The sequence below is a fragment of the Suncus etruscus genome, chromosome 2 (assembly GCF_024139225.1).
Source record: "Suncus etruscus isolate mSunEtr1 chromosome 2, mSunEtr1.pri.cur, whole genome shotgun sequence".
NCBI lineage: Eukaryota > Metazoa > Chordata > Mammalia > Eulipotyphla > Soricidae > Suncus > Suncus etruscus.
Window position 1 is genome coordinate 33,210,578 of NC_064849.1, and position 14,052 is coordinate 33,224,629.

Below are 14,052 nucleotides of genomic sequence, written 5' to 3' on the forward strand. Positions count from 1 at the left end.
ACCTACATCCAGGTCCGACTAAAGAGGACATCTAAAAAACAGTATTTGAAACAGGAAGGTAATGACAGTTCACTATTTTCTTAGGATTTCCTGGCTTAGTCTGGAACATGGACTTCTATTTGATAAATGCTGCTGAGTTATTACCTGGAAAGCAGGACATATACCGGAGCTAAAACATAATGGTCAATTAACCTCTAGAGGAAAGCTGCTTTACATGCTGTCCCTCTTCTCTTCCAAGACTACTGGCAGAAAAGAAACCCATTTTCACATTTATTCTTGCCTAATTTGTGTAAGAACACAGTCACAAACTGGCCTTTTATAGGATCTGTTCCCTCACCAGTAAAAGGAACCAAGACAGAGCTGTCCTCCAGGGTTGCTGGGAAATAACAGAACATATGATGAGGTTTACGACCCTTAAAAACCTATTGTAGAGGCTAAGCAGTACCTTTCCAGGAAATTGGCTTCTATGAAACATATGTCAGCCTTGTTGAAAATCCGTATAATAATGTTTTCTCAAACCCATACACACACACACACACACACACAACTTAGGAAAATCATGGGGCGTGTGTCTGTTTCCTATAAAAGGGGTTTCCACTTCTCCATCAAGTGGGTTTATGTAGAAGTAGGTTCAGAATATGATTAAAAAAAAAAAAAAAAAAAAAAAGAGGACAGAGCATGGAGCGGTGGCACAGTGGTAGGGCGTTTGCCTTGTACGCGTCTGACCTAGGACGAACTGTGGTTCAATCCCCGGTTCAGTGGTTCAGTCCCCCAAGCCACGAACGATTTCTGAGTGCATAGTCAGGAATAATTCCTGAGCATCACCGGGTGTGGCCCAAAAACCAAAAAAAAAAAAGAGGACAAAAATTGAAACTGCATCTTTCACTTGAAACTAGCCATAAGAGGCACAAGGACAAAGAACAGCTAGTACCCACTCCCCACCTGTAGAGAATGAGAGCACAGAAAGAAGACATGCAACACAGAGGCAGCACTGATGCGAATTTCCCTGGGGAAGATTGGCTGTGCCAGAGTCACGGTGGAAGTTTATAAAAGTCCATATTGCATCACTTGGTGGGTGTTTGGTGTTTTGCTTTTTAACCTTTAGGCTTTATCTCATTATCAATCTCATCCACTTCACAAACAGATGAAAATCAAATAGAAATAAATACCTTTGGGGTTTTAAGCTGCAAACATTTTCCCCTCTTAGTGTTCCGCATGGCTGAGATCAAAGTCAGGACCTTATACATATGAGGCACTGCTCGCCCACTGAGTCATCATTCCTAGCCCCAAGCTATGAAATTTGAATTTTTGTAGCTTTAAAGTTCCCTGAGCAAAGATCCCCACAGGGAAATGTCCCCAACATCTATACTAAGTAGCTTGCTGTTTGACTTGGGAATATTTGTTAAATAATGGCCATTAATATTTTAGCTTATTGTTTATGGTTGTACCCAAAGGCTGCTGACAAGAGCATTAGGCCAAAAGAGGCATCCTAGTAAGTCACTTGGGAGTTAGAAGGCTACAGCAGAGAGGGCATAGAGTGGGAATTTAGACTCTTAAGAGGACTGTGTTTGAAGTCAAAGTGTTTTGATCTGCAGCTGTGGTTTAAAATCATGGAGCTAGAGGGTTCTGAAAGCTTGGTCTGGGGAAAAGTGTACCACAGCACAGGCCCAGAAGAAAATGGGCTATTTTCTGTTTAACCATTTGCTAAAATTTTCAGTGCTCCAGGAATTTAACTAATTGCAGAAAAAGTAAATTCATAGAGGCTGAAAAAGTCCTGTCACTTGTTGGCTCTGTAACCACAGACACTGTTACTCAAATGTCAAGGAGCCTGGGCCCGGAGAGATAGCACAGCGGCGTTTGCCTTGCAAGCAGCCGATCCAGGACCAAAGGTGGTTGGTTCGAATCCCGGTGTCCCATATGGTCCCCCGTGCCTGCCAGGAGCTATTTCTGAGCAGATAGCCAGGAGTAATCCCTGAGCACCGCCGGGTGTGGCCCAAAAAACCAAAAAAAAAAAAAAAAAATGTCAAGGAGCCTCAAGTTCCTCAGCTTCCCTTTCAAGAAGATGGATATCAAAAGACACTTCCCAGGCCCAGAAAATGATTCAGTCAGTGTGACTTTGGAGTGTGCAAGCACTATAACAAGCATGCCCAACCCTTGGGCACTACACCAAGAAATGGAAAGGGAAAAAATAAAAGAAATGAACAAACACACCTATCTCATAAAGTTGCTGTGGAGACTAACCAAGATAATAAGCGTACTGCAAGCAACGTTTCCCAACAAGCGCCTTGTGACTCAGCCGCTGATAAGCTAAGATAAGGACCAAGGGTCCTCACAACCCAGGGATAACCCAACCAACCATTAGGATCTTTCTAAGTCAGGTCATTCACCCAAATGTACTCTCTGCACAGGAAAGGCACAAGCCAAGTTGTGTATTCTGGATACTGCAATAAGACAGCAGTCAAAGAGAGGGAGGCCTGGAAACTGGAAGAGACACAAGTGAGAAGCAAATGGCAGCTGTGGACCTTGCCCTGTGTGTGACATATAGCTGTGGTCAGGAATAACCACTGAAGAGTGCCTACACTCCACTTAATACACACGTTTCACTCCACACTGCTCCCCAAAGCTCTAGTTTGGTGGATACTAGGAAACACATGCAAGATAACTATCACATGCTGTACAGGGTAATACAACCACATTCAGCTCTGATTTTGCTTTGTTTCTTGGGCCACACCTAGTTGTGCTCAGGGGTTATTCCTGGCTCTGTGCTCTGGAATCACTCCTGACAGGCTAAGGGGACCATATGAAGTGGGGGGTAGGAGGAAGGTAGAACCAACCTGGGTTGGCCAAGTGCAAGGTAGGCATCCTATCTGCTGTGTTATCACTCTTACCCATCAGCTCTAATTTTTTTTTTTAGGAGGGTCACACCCAGTGACGCTCAGGGGTTACTCCTGCCTATGTGCTCAGAAATCGCTCCTCGCTTGGGGGATCATATAGGATGCTGGGGGATCGAACTGCGGTCCGTCCTAAGTTAGTGTGGGCAAGGCAGACGCCCTACCACTTGCACCACTGCTCCAGCCCCTCAGCTCTAATTTTTAAGACACATTTTAAAATTTTCTCTAAGGATGCTTCTAGAATGTCACGAATAAGGCCATTACTCTTTTTTCTCATTAAGGATTTTGGAAATCTTATTCCTTCATGCATCCATGGCCCCATTTGGGTATACATCCATCTTCTAGTTATCTCTTTCATTAGTTAAATTAAAGGAACTATAGAATTCTGCTTACTATCTTACTATAAAAGTCTTAACTTTCTTTTAAGTTACATTGAGAGCCCTCTTTTTTTTTTTTTTTTTAATTTTGGGTCACACTGGTCGATGTTTAGAGGTTATTCCTGGGTCTGCACTTTGGGAATTGTTCCTAGTGGTGTGCTTGGAGGATGATGGAGATTGAACCTGGGTCTATGTGCAAAGAAAACACCTTACCCATTGCTATTACTCTATTCACCACCTATCTTTCTGAGTAAAATCTGAAAAGTGGATCTTATCTGATTCAGGAGTCCCACTCTTTGTGAAGTCATTTCTCAAAATATGGAGAACAAAGAGAATCTGAAAGCTGACAAATGACAAGAGAAAAGTGACAGACTCCCAAAGAACCTGAGAGCCCATTCAATTTGACTTCATCTGTTCCTGCAAGAAAACATTCAATCAGTTGACTATACAAAGATGAGCAAATTATAGACCGTAAGGGTCATCATATCAGTGAACTTTCTCAGTCCTCAAGGAAGCCTGAGGACAGGGAGCTAGCTGTGGGCAAGTATAAGGATCTATAAAGACTAACCTTTGGGAGGCTGGAAAGATAAAAGTACAGCAGGCAGGGCACTTTACTTGTACATAACCAACCTGGGTTTGCTCCCCAATACCCCATATGGTCCCAAGTCCGCCAGGAGTGAACCCTGAGTGCAGTCAGGAATAAGCCCCAAGTTACACCATGTGCACCTTCCTTCTTCCACCCTAAAACTCAATCAGACTATCCCAGTCAATCACTACATCCTATTACTTCTGAATGCTTCAACAGCGTCCTACTTACTGATCACTTTAGCCAGCCTGTCTCTCTGAGGACTTATGCAGCATATTTGGGAACGGGAACAAGGTATCAGCAAGATTTAATTTATTCCTTTCTCAAATTTCTCCACCCACAGTCCTCGCCCACCCCATTGGCACTGCTTGCTTACTGAGCTTCACTCCCCCTCACAGAACCACTGCGCCCCACAATATGCACAATATGCAGCGGTGGCACGGAGCCAGCATGCATTTATAAAATCAACAGCGATTTGCATCTGACAGCTTTTCCTCAATTTTGGACTCCAGACTTTCGCTAAGTTGACAAGCATAGCTTCTGGGGGTTGAAAAGCTTCTGGGTGTAACCAAATAATTACATTAACTTGCCAGATTGCTTCTTTAATTGGGGGCTTGAGGGTCTACATAAAAATTCCTAAATGAAAGGTAATGCTGACAAGAACTACACAGAATATAATTTGCAGCGTTGCATATAGATTCCTTTGGGGGAGGGGCACACACTGGGATCAAACTTAGCGCTTCATACACATGAGGCATGTATTATTCCACAGCCACACTTTCCTGACCAGAGGTTAGCCTTTTAATCAGTCATTCTTTTATTTTGTTGGCTGGGAGAAGAGAAGACAATTTATCAATTGTTATCATTTTAAAGGACATAGGAATCATTTTATTTTTTAATTTTTGGAGTGTACCTTGAAGTATACTTTAGGGCTTACTCCAGGCTCTGCACTCAGGGATCACTAATGATTTCTCGGGGATCATATGGGGTGACAAGGATTCAATCTGGGTCAGCTGTGTGCAAATCACTCACTATACAATTGCTCCAGCCCCTAGGAACCATTTTAATCAGCCATCTTCCTAGGAGCAAGGCAGGAATAAAAAGCAATTTCTAGAGAATCTTAGGCTTTGTCCAAAAAAAAACAAAAAAAAACACTTAAGGGTTATTGTGATCACCAGTCGTGGCTGCTTCAAAATTGGTGGTGAGGAAGCTGCCCTGGCAGTGGCTACAAATTGAACCCAGGCCTCCAAGAACCAAAGCATGATCTCCAGACCTTTTGGCCATCTCCCCGGTCCCAAATGTGTTCTCAAAGAGTTTTGATGACAAGAATTGCTCTACCCCCAAAGAAGTTCAGACTTCCACTGGGAAATCATAAACAGAGGATCCAGTAGGATTATGAGATAGTATTACACACACACACACACACACACACACACACACACACACACACACACACACACAGAGGAAAATTACTGCAAGATGATTCTCAAGTATAAGTGACAGAACTATTTTTGAGACCATCTCAGGCTTCCATTTCAGAGGCTAAACAGTATGTCAATAGAACTTTCTGCAATAATGGGAATGTTGTGTCTCTGGACTACAAATACACCAGCTACTTAAGGTACACGTGGCAGCTGAGCTCTACAATTGTGGCTGGTAGCACAGAGGAACTCAATTTTTATTTAAACTTAACTAGCCACATCCAGCCACTGGCTGTGGTACTGGGCACTGCACAAGGAGCTGGAAGAGCCTTCCTAGAAAAGGTGGTTGGAAACCCCAGTTTTCCCAACTGATTGCTGGGAGAAGTGTTAAGCAGGGGGAAGCAGATCTTTCCCTGAACGCTCCACAGTGACAAAGCTTTTTAGCACCCCCAGGTTACATCACCTGGAGGATCGCTCAGAAGGGACCCCACACCCCTTTGAAGGTTTTTGCTTGCTAGTGAGGAGCAATGTTTCTGATGGATATACTGATCCTACTCTGCTGCATGGGCTGGCGCAGACAAGTACCTTGAGAATACCAAGCCACTTTGCTGCTGCTTCATCTCTGCTGTCTGGAAACTCCCATTTGAATAGTAGTAAACCTGACTTCCCAGGCAAGCTGTTCAGGGCTTTGCAGCTGTATATGCTGTGAGCCCATTTATTTAAAGACTCATCTCTAAGGGATGAGCCCAAAACCAGTCCTGCTCCAGCACCCAATGTTGCAACAGCACAAAACTAAAAGAAGGTCTTAGATATGTTCGTTTGGGCCTTATAGACTAGACTGTCTACTTTCATTACTGGAAACAGTTGCTCTTTAAGTAAGGGTCCTTTTGCAAGAGTGAAAGTGTTAATTTCTGAATAATACCAACATTTGGAATCCCAACTTCTTTATGCACAAATAGCCAGAAGCATTCCTACCCCAGAAGGCAGGCTGTGACTTGAGAACACACCAGGCAGATCATCTGGGAAACACCCAGGTCTCATTCTTGGCTAGTCTGGGCTTGAGAAGGCACTTAAAATCAGCTGAGGAAAAGGCAGAAGTTAAGTCAACTTCCTCCTATATGCTATGCGGCTTTAAAAAAAAAGTACACTGCAATCACCCAAAATTAGACTCTGAGCTGGTTTGCTCGAATAGTTAAAATGCAAAGGAACTGGTAAGTGAGGCTGGAACAGAAAGCGAGTTAGCTTAAAATATAAGCCACTGCAGCCCCCTGGCAGGAAGGAGAAGCACTCATTTACTGGATGACTTCAAGGGAAGTCCTGCTTTGTTTCAAAGATACCATCTGTGGTCTTAGACTCCAGAGAATCCACTTAAGCAGGTGGGTTTGAAGCATGTCTTTAAATGCCTCCAAGCCACAAATTCATTCTGACCACTTTAGAATTCCCCTTCCCCCAACAACCCTTCCCTATCCCTGCCCTTCCAAGAGCTCACTTTTCCTATTTCTGGTTCCCAGTTCCCAAGAAACATCTGATTTCCTCAAAGGAAAAAACGGGAGGTCCCCCCATCTTTATAGATGGGAGAAATGGAGGGATTGGTCACAGGCCATCCCCCCAAAGAATCAAAAGCTACAGTCTAATTTCTTGGCCCCTGTTTTAAACATTAACATTAGAAGAAAAAAAAAAAGAAAAGAAAAGCAGCTTTTGGGAAGTGGGTGGCTGTGTTCCGATTTGATTCTTACGTCTGACAGAGGCTTAAAATGCCACATTATGTCTGAACCCATTAAAATAAAAACACGAAAAAAAGCTTATCCAATAACTTCAAAGATGTGGGAAGCTAAGTGTACATCTGGGCCCCTGGAAGGAGCCCGTAAGGAATCACAGGGCTGGGGGGGGGGGTCCAACCTAAAAGAATGTCAAGATAACTGGGGGGGGGGGAGAGAGAGTGAGAGAGAGAGAGAGAGAGAGGGAGAGAGAGAGAGAGAGAGAGAGAGAGAGAGAGAGAGAGAGAGAGAGAGGCTGGTGGGAAGGAGGGAGGGAGGGAGGGAGGGAGGGAAGGAAGGCAAGCATGCGATCGAAAGCTCAGAAGAGATAAGGAAGGGGTGTGGATGAGGGGGAAGAAGACGACTAATTATAAGAGCTTTGCTTGAGAGACACGGATTCAGATGGCCAGTGTCTTGCACAGTGGGGTTCGGGGAAGGGAAAGGAGAGATCTCCTTTATCACCCACCTTTCCCCAGCTACAGGACTGGGTCGGTTTTCCATCTCTCTGCACACCCCCAGACCCCCACCCAGCTCCTTGGGGGAAGAGGAGGAAGAAGAGAGGAAAGGGGAGAGGGGACGGTCTAAGGCTAGTAGTGGGGGGCTCAACTCAGGGCCTGCATCTTTCCCTCCCTGCTCCCCAGTATGGATGGGGTGGGGGCCCGTCTCATCCCTGGCTACAGGACTGGGTCGGTTTTCCATCTCTCTGCACACCCCCAGACCCCCACCCAGCTCCTTGGAGGAAGAGGAGGAAGAAGAGAGGAAAGGGGAGGGGACGGTCTAAGGCTAGTAGTGGGGGGCTCAACTCAGGGCCTGCATCTTTCCCTCCCTGCTCCCCAGTGTGGATGGGGTGGGGGCCCATCTCATCCCTGGCTACAGGACTGGGTCGGTTTTCCATCTCTCTGCACACCCCCGAACCCTCACCCAGCTCCTTGAAAGAGGTGGAAGAGGGAAGAAGGGAAAGGATAAGGCTAGTATTGGGGGTGCTTAACTCAGGGCCTGCATCTTTCCTCCCTGCTCCCCCAGCACTGGGTGGGAATCCCGAAAAAAATATCCTCCTCGGGGTGGGGTGGGGTGTGAGGGTTGGGGGGCCGGTGCCACCCAAGGCAGCTGAGCTCTCATTCCCGGGGTTCCCAAGCAGCTCCCCATCTCCCTCCCGCCTGTCTCCATTGACCGCTTCCGCATCTCCTCCTCCAGAGGCCCCCGGCCCCGCCGCGCCCAGGGCGCCTCCCACGTCCCCCACTTCTCGCCTCCTCGCCATCGTCGGCTTGTGTGTGTGTGGAAACAGACGGGAGGGCCCCCAGGTCCCCCCCCGAGCCCGACCCCGGCCCCGAACCCCGAACCCCGCGCTCACCCGGCCGCCGCGTTCTCGAACTTGAGCGCCAGCGTCTCCTCGATGATGCGGTTGTTCACCTCCAGCAGGATCATGGCGGCGGCTGCCCCGGTGCAAAAGGGGGGAAGGAGGAGGAGAAACCAGGGGGCCGGTGAGGCCAAGGCCCTGGGGTGGTGGTGGTGGTGGTGGAGGTGGTGGTGGTGGCCCCCCGAGGTGGGAGATGAGATGGGGACAAGGGGACGCGAACCCCGGCACGCAACTCTCCTTGGAGCCACCCGCCCGCTCACCCGATCGCCCGCCCGACCGACCTGGCCCCCCGAAGCTTGCACCCGCCTGCCGAGCCGCCGCCGCCGCTGCTACCGCCGCCGCCTCCCCGACAACCCGGTCCCCGCCCAGCCCCGGCTCCGACAGGCCGGCCACTTCCGGTCTCACACCCACTTCCGCTCGTCGCCCCGGACGCGCGGCCCCGCGGCGCCGATTTCCGCCCCGGTTTCGCGTGCGCGCGCACGCATGCACGCACGCATGCGCGGTAGGGGGGCTGGCTGGCTGTGGAACGTGTATGTGTGGGTGGGGTTGAGGGGGGGAAAAAAAGAGCCGGATGTTCCTTTTTGCGCGTGCGTGAATCTCACCGTTTTTTTTTTTCCTCTCAACTTCTGTCTGCGCATGCGTGATTCTCGCCGGTTTGCCCCCCCCCCCCTCACCATCACCACCTACTTCCGCTCTCCTCCTTCTGCTGGAGGTTCAAATGCCTCGCGGGGCTGGGGTTCTCTTCTGGCTGGTCGCTGGTCCTCGGGATCCCACTCCATCCTTACAGTCTTTTTATTTTTTTTTTGGTTTTTGGGTCACACCCAGCAGCGCTCAGGGGTTCCTCCTGGCTCTACGCTCAGAAATCGCTCCTGGCAGGCTCAAGGGGACCATATGGGATGTTGCTGGGATTCGAACCACTGTCCTGCATGCAAGGCAAACTACCTGCCTCCATGCTATCTCTCCGGCCCCATCCCTACAGTCTTAACATTTGGTTAGAAGCTCTGTCGTTCTTTACTACCGCATTCCACCCTAAGAGATCTTCAGTGACACCATTTGCGCCTTCATTGATTTCTCCAACCAAATCTTTAGGCCATATGCTCCTGAGACTGGAATGAATGAAATAGATTCAGACCTGTCCTCATGGAGCTTAGAGTCTGCACAAGGAAAGCTGCAGCAAACCCTCCCTCACACTGGAGTTACCCATTGTTTTTTGTTTGTTTATTTGCTTTTTTGTTTTGGGACCACACCCGGTGACACTCAGGGGTTACTCCTGGCTAATGCACAAAGAAATTGATCCTGGCTTGGGGGACCATATGGGACGCTGGGGATCGAACCGCAGGCTGTCCTAGGTTAGCACGGTCAAGGCAAATACCCTACCACTTGAGCCACTACTCTGGCCCCTTGAGTTACCCATTGTTTAAAGGAAAGGAATAAAATGTCTTTTAGATGACTATGCCTACCTGGTTTCCTTAAATGACTCCATTTTTGCCTACAGGTAGCCAATCCCGATTTTCTTAGCCAAAAAAGAGTTCTTTGGTAGGAGAGGGCAAAGGGAATCAAGAAATGAAATGACAGGTGCCACAGTGAGTAGGGTTTGTCTTGCACGCGGCTTACCTGAGTTCGATTCCTGGCATACCATATGGAGTCCCGAGCCTGCCAGGAGTGATTTCTGGGCGCAGCACCAGGAGTAACCCCTGAGTGGGCCGGCTGTGACCCCCTCCCCCAAAAAAAAGAAGAGGAAAAAAAAAAAAGAATGACAAAGGCCGAAGCCAGAGAAGAGCAGGTAGGGTGTTCCCTCACTTTGCAGTCACTGATTCAGGTTCAGTCCTGATCCCCAGTATCTCAGAAGGTCCACAGAGCCCCAACCAGAATGATCCTTGAGTATTATCTGTGAGGCCCAACCTTTCTCAAACTCCCTCAAAAACGAAAACCAATAAACAGACTTCCTGGGGGCCAGAGCATAGCACAATGGCAATGACATTTGTTTTGCCCGTGGCTGATCTAGGTTCGATCCCCAGCATGTGGTCCAAAAATCATAGAATAAAAGCAAAAGAAGAGACTTCCTTATTTATAAATTATAAGTAAACTTCAAAATGTTGTCAAGTCCTCCAATTTATTTATTTATTTATTTATTTATTTATTTATTTATTTATTTATTTATTTATTTATTTATTTATTTATTTTTGGTTTTTGGGTCTCACCCGGCAGTGCTCAGGAGTTACTCCTGGCTCCATGCTCAGAAGTCGCTCCTGGCGAGCACGGGGGACCATATGGGACGCCGGGATTCGAACCGATGACCTTTTGCATGAAAGGCAAACGCCTTACCTCCATGCTATCTCTCCGGCCCCGTCCTCCAATTTATAAGCTGAAGTCACAACAATGTTTTATAGGTTTTTTTTTTGTGTTTTCTAGGTCTCACTCTGTTGGGCTTAGCTTGCATTCGTCTTCCCAGTTTGATCCCTGACATTGCCTGTGGTTCCTTGAGCATTTCCAGGAGTTAGCCCTGAACACTACAAACCCAAACCCAAAGCCAAACAAAACAAATTCTCAAAGAAAAAGGCAATGTCCAGCAGTATTCTTCAGAGTTAATGTTCTCAACTCTTTTTTTTTTTTTTTAGGTCATACCCAGCAGTGCTCAGGGGTTCCTCCTGGCTCTACACTCAGAAATCGCTCCTGGCAGGCTCGGGGGACTATATGGGATGCCGGGATCTGAACCACCGTCTCTCTGCATGCAAGGCAAATGCCCTACCTCCATGTTATTTCTCCAACCCCCAATATTCTCAACTCTTTTATTTTTTGGGGTTTTTTTTTGGGGGGGGGTCACACTCTCTAGTGCTCAGGGTTACTCCTGGCTCTATGCTCATAAATTGCCCCTGACAGGCATGGGGGACCATATGGGATGCCGGGATTTGAAACACCGTCTTTCTGCCTCCGGCCCCCAATGTTCTCAACTCTTAACATAATCATCCTGCTGTTACTATTTATGTTTCTTTTAAGTGTTACCTTTTGAGTTTTTGTTACTTTTTTTTTTTTTTTTTGGTCTGCAGTGCTCAGGAGTTACTCCAGGCTCTGTGTTCAGTGATCACTCCTTGGCAGGCTCAGGGGCCCGTATGTTATTCCTGGCTCTGTGCTCAGAAATCGCGCCTGGCAGGCATGGGGGACTATATGGGATGCCAGGATTTGAACCACTGTCAATCCTGGATCAGCTGCTTGCAAGGCAAACACCTTACCACTGTGCTATTTCTCTGGACCATTATTTTCTTTTTTCGGGGTGGAGGGAAGGGTTTTGGTCACACCCAGTGGCATTCAGGGGTTATTCCTGGCTCTGCACTCAGAAATTGCTCCTGGCAGGGTTGGGGTACCATATAGGATGCTGGGGACTGAACCCGGGTTGGTCCTGGGTTGGCAGCATCCAAGGCAAGTACCCTACCACTGTGCTATCACTCTGGTCCCCTTTTTTATTTTCTTTACAATTTGTTTTATTTTAGGGGCCTGAGAGATAGCATGGAAGTAAGGTGTTTGCCTTGCATGCAAAAAGTTGGTTGTCCGAATCCCGGAATCCCATATAGTCCCCTGAGCCTGCCAGGAGCGATTTCTGAGCATAGAGCCAGGAGTAACCCCTGAGCACTGCCAGGTGTGACCAAAAAACCAAAAAAAAAAAAAAAAATTATTTTTTATTTTAAGGGCCAGAGAAATAGCACAAAAGTTAAGAGTACTTGTAGCCGGAGTGATGGCACAAGCAGTAAGGCATCTATCTGCCTAGCCTAGAATGGACCTCGGTTTGCTCCCCTGGCATTCCATATGGTCCCCCAAGCCAGGAGCAATTTCTGAGCGCATAGCCAGGAACAACCTTTGAGCGTCACCAAGTGTGGCCCCCGAAAAAAAAAAAAAAAAGGTAAGGGAACTTGCCTTGCAAGTGGTCAACCCCTGGTTTGATCATTGGCATCCCGTATGATACCCTGATTTCCTCTAGGAGTAATTCTTGAGAACAGAGCCAGAATTAACCTGAGCATTGCTGAGTGTATCCCAACAGCAAAACAAAAAAAATTTTTTTTAAATTTAACTGTGTGATTTACCAGGTTGATCCACAATACAGTTGTTTCACGTTCAATGTTCCAACACCAATCTCACCACAAGATGTGATTACTTATTGTACCAGGGCTTATGGACAGCAAAGCTTGCAGCCTGCAAGAAATTCTCTGTGTCACTGCAGCATTCCTTTGAGCTGTTTTTTACATTTGTCTTTATTGTATTTTTCTGTGATATTTTCTTCAACCTGAGTTCCAATTTTCTTTTTCTATTTATTTATTTCATTTTATTTTTGGCTTGGAGGCCACCACACCCAGCAATGCTCAGGGAATATTCCTCATTCTGTGCTCTGGGATCAGTCCTGGGGTTGCTCAGGGACCAGATAGAATGCTGGAGATAGAATCAGGATCAGCTTTGTGCAAGACAAGTGCTTTAACCTCTGTACTATTTCTCCAGATCAGTTTTCTTATTTTCATTTTTTTTGGTTTTTGGGCTACACCCAGTGTCGCTCAAGGGTTACTCCTGGCTATGCACTCAGAAATTGCTCCTGGCTTGGGGGACCATATGGGATGCCGGGGGATCAAACCGCAGTCCGACCTAGGTTAGCATGTGCAAGGCAAACACCCTACTGCTTGCACCACCGCTCCGGCCCATAGTTTTCTTATTTTCTGTTCCCAAGATCTTTCTTTCCCCTTATCTTTCTCATATATAATTTTTTCCACTGTTGTTGCTATGAAAGGTTGCACACGATTGGTGGTGGTGCTTGCACACTTGGTTGCCAAGCATCAGAGATAGCACATTGTTGTGGGGTCATTAAAGGCAGTGCAACAGGAGATTGCACTCAGTGTGTGTGTGCCAATGCCAGACAATAAATTCACAGTCTTAGACCTGTTATGTGCTGTAGCACTGAGCTCCATCCAGGCATCCACTGCCTTGCCATGTTATTTTATCCTCCCACCCACTTCTAACATTGTTATAAGAAACAGGAATATTTTCTAAGGATATTACAGCATTTTTTTTGTGGGGGGGGGTCACACCCGGCAGCGCTCAGGGGCTACTCCTGGCTCTACACTCAGAAATTATATCACACCATGATGTGACTAAAGTCACAGAAGATTTACTAGTACACAGTAACACACAGAAGATTTAATTAGTACTAATTAAAATTGCTGTCTTTGAGGCTGGAATGATAGCACAGCGGTAGGGTGTTTGCCTTGCACGTTGGCTGACCCGGGATGGAGCCAGGTTTAATCCCCAGCATCCCATATGGCCTCCCACCCCCCCAACCCCCAGCCTGCCAGGAGTGATTTTAGAATGCAGAGGCAGGAGTAACTCCTGAGTGCTGCCAGGTGTGCCCCCCCAAATAAATAAATAAATAAATAAAAATTGCTGTCTTTTTCTTCTCGGTTGTCTAACTTTCCAATTATCTATTCTTGGCTTCCTGGTACCTGCATGGGCTCTAAAACATACCAGAAAGACTAGCAATAATATTTTCTATATAATCAAATGCCAAGTTCCACTTTCTAGGGTTTTGTTTCAGTGAAAGTCTTTCTTTTTTTGTTTCACTTGGATTGATTGTTTGATAAACTTGCTAGAAAGATATCCTTGGGATTTTTCTTCATTGATGGTAGGTT

The 14,052-nt window shown here is 46.9% G+C and overlaps 1 protein-coding gene across 1 annotated transcript in view; it reads right to left on the reverse strand.

Annotated features, from left to right (window-relative positions):
- Positions 1–8,715, reverse strand: part of ARPC2 (actin related protein 2/3 complex subunit 2) — a 41,618-nt gene extending 32,903 nt beyond the window's left edge. The window contains exons 1-2 of the mRNA XM_049768049.1: positions 8,671–8,715; positions 8,384–8,465 (exon numbers count right to left, since the gene is read on the reverse strand). Of these exons, the coding sequence (XP_049624006.1) occupies positions 8,384–8,457 (74 nt within the window). The 5' untranslated portion in view covers positions 8,458–8,465; positions 8,671–8,715. The remainder of the gene's footprint in view (positions 1–8,383; positions 8,466–8,670) is intronic.
- Between the last annotated feature and the right edge of the window lie 5,337 nt (positions 8,716–14,052).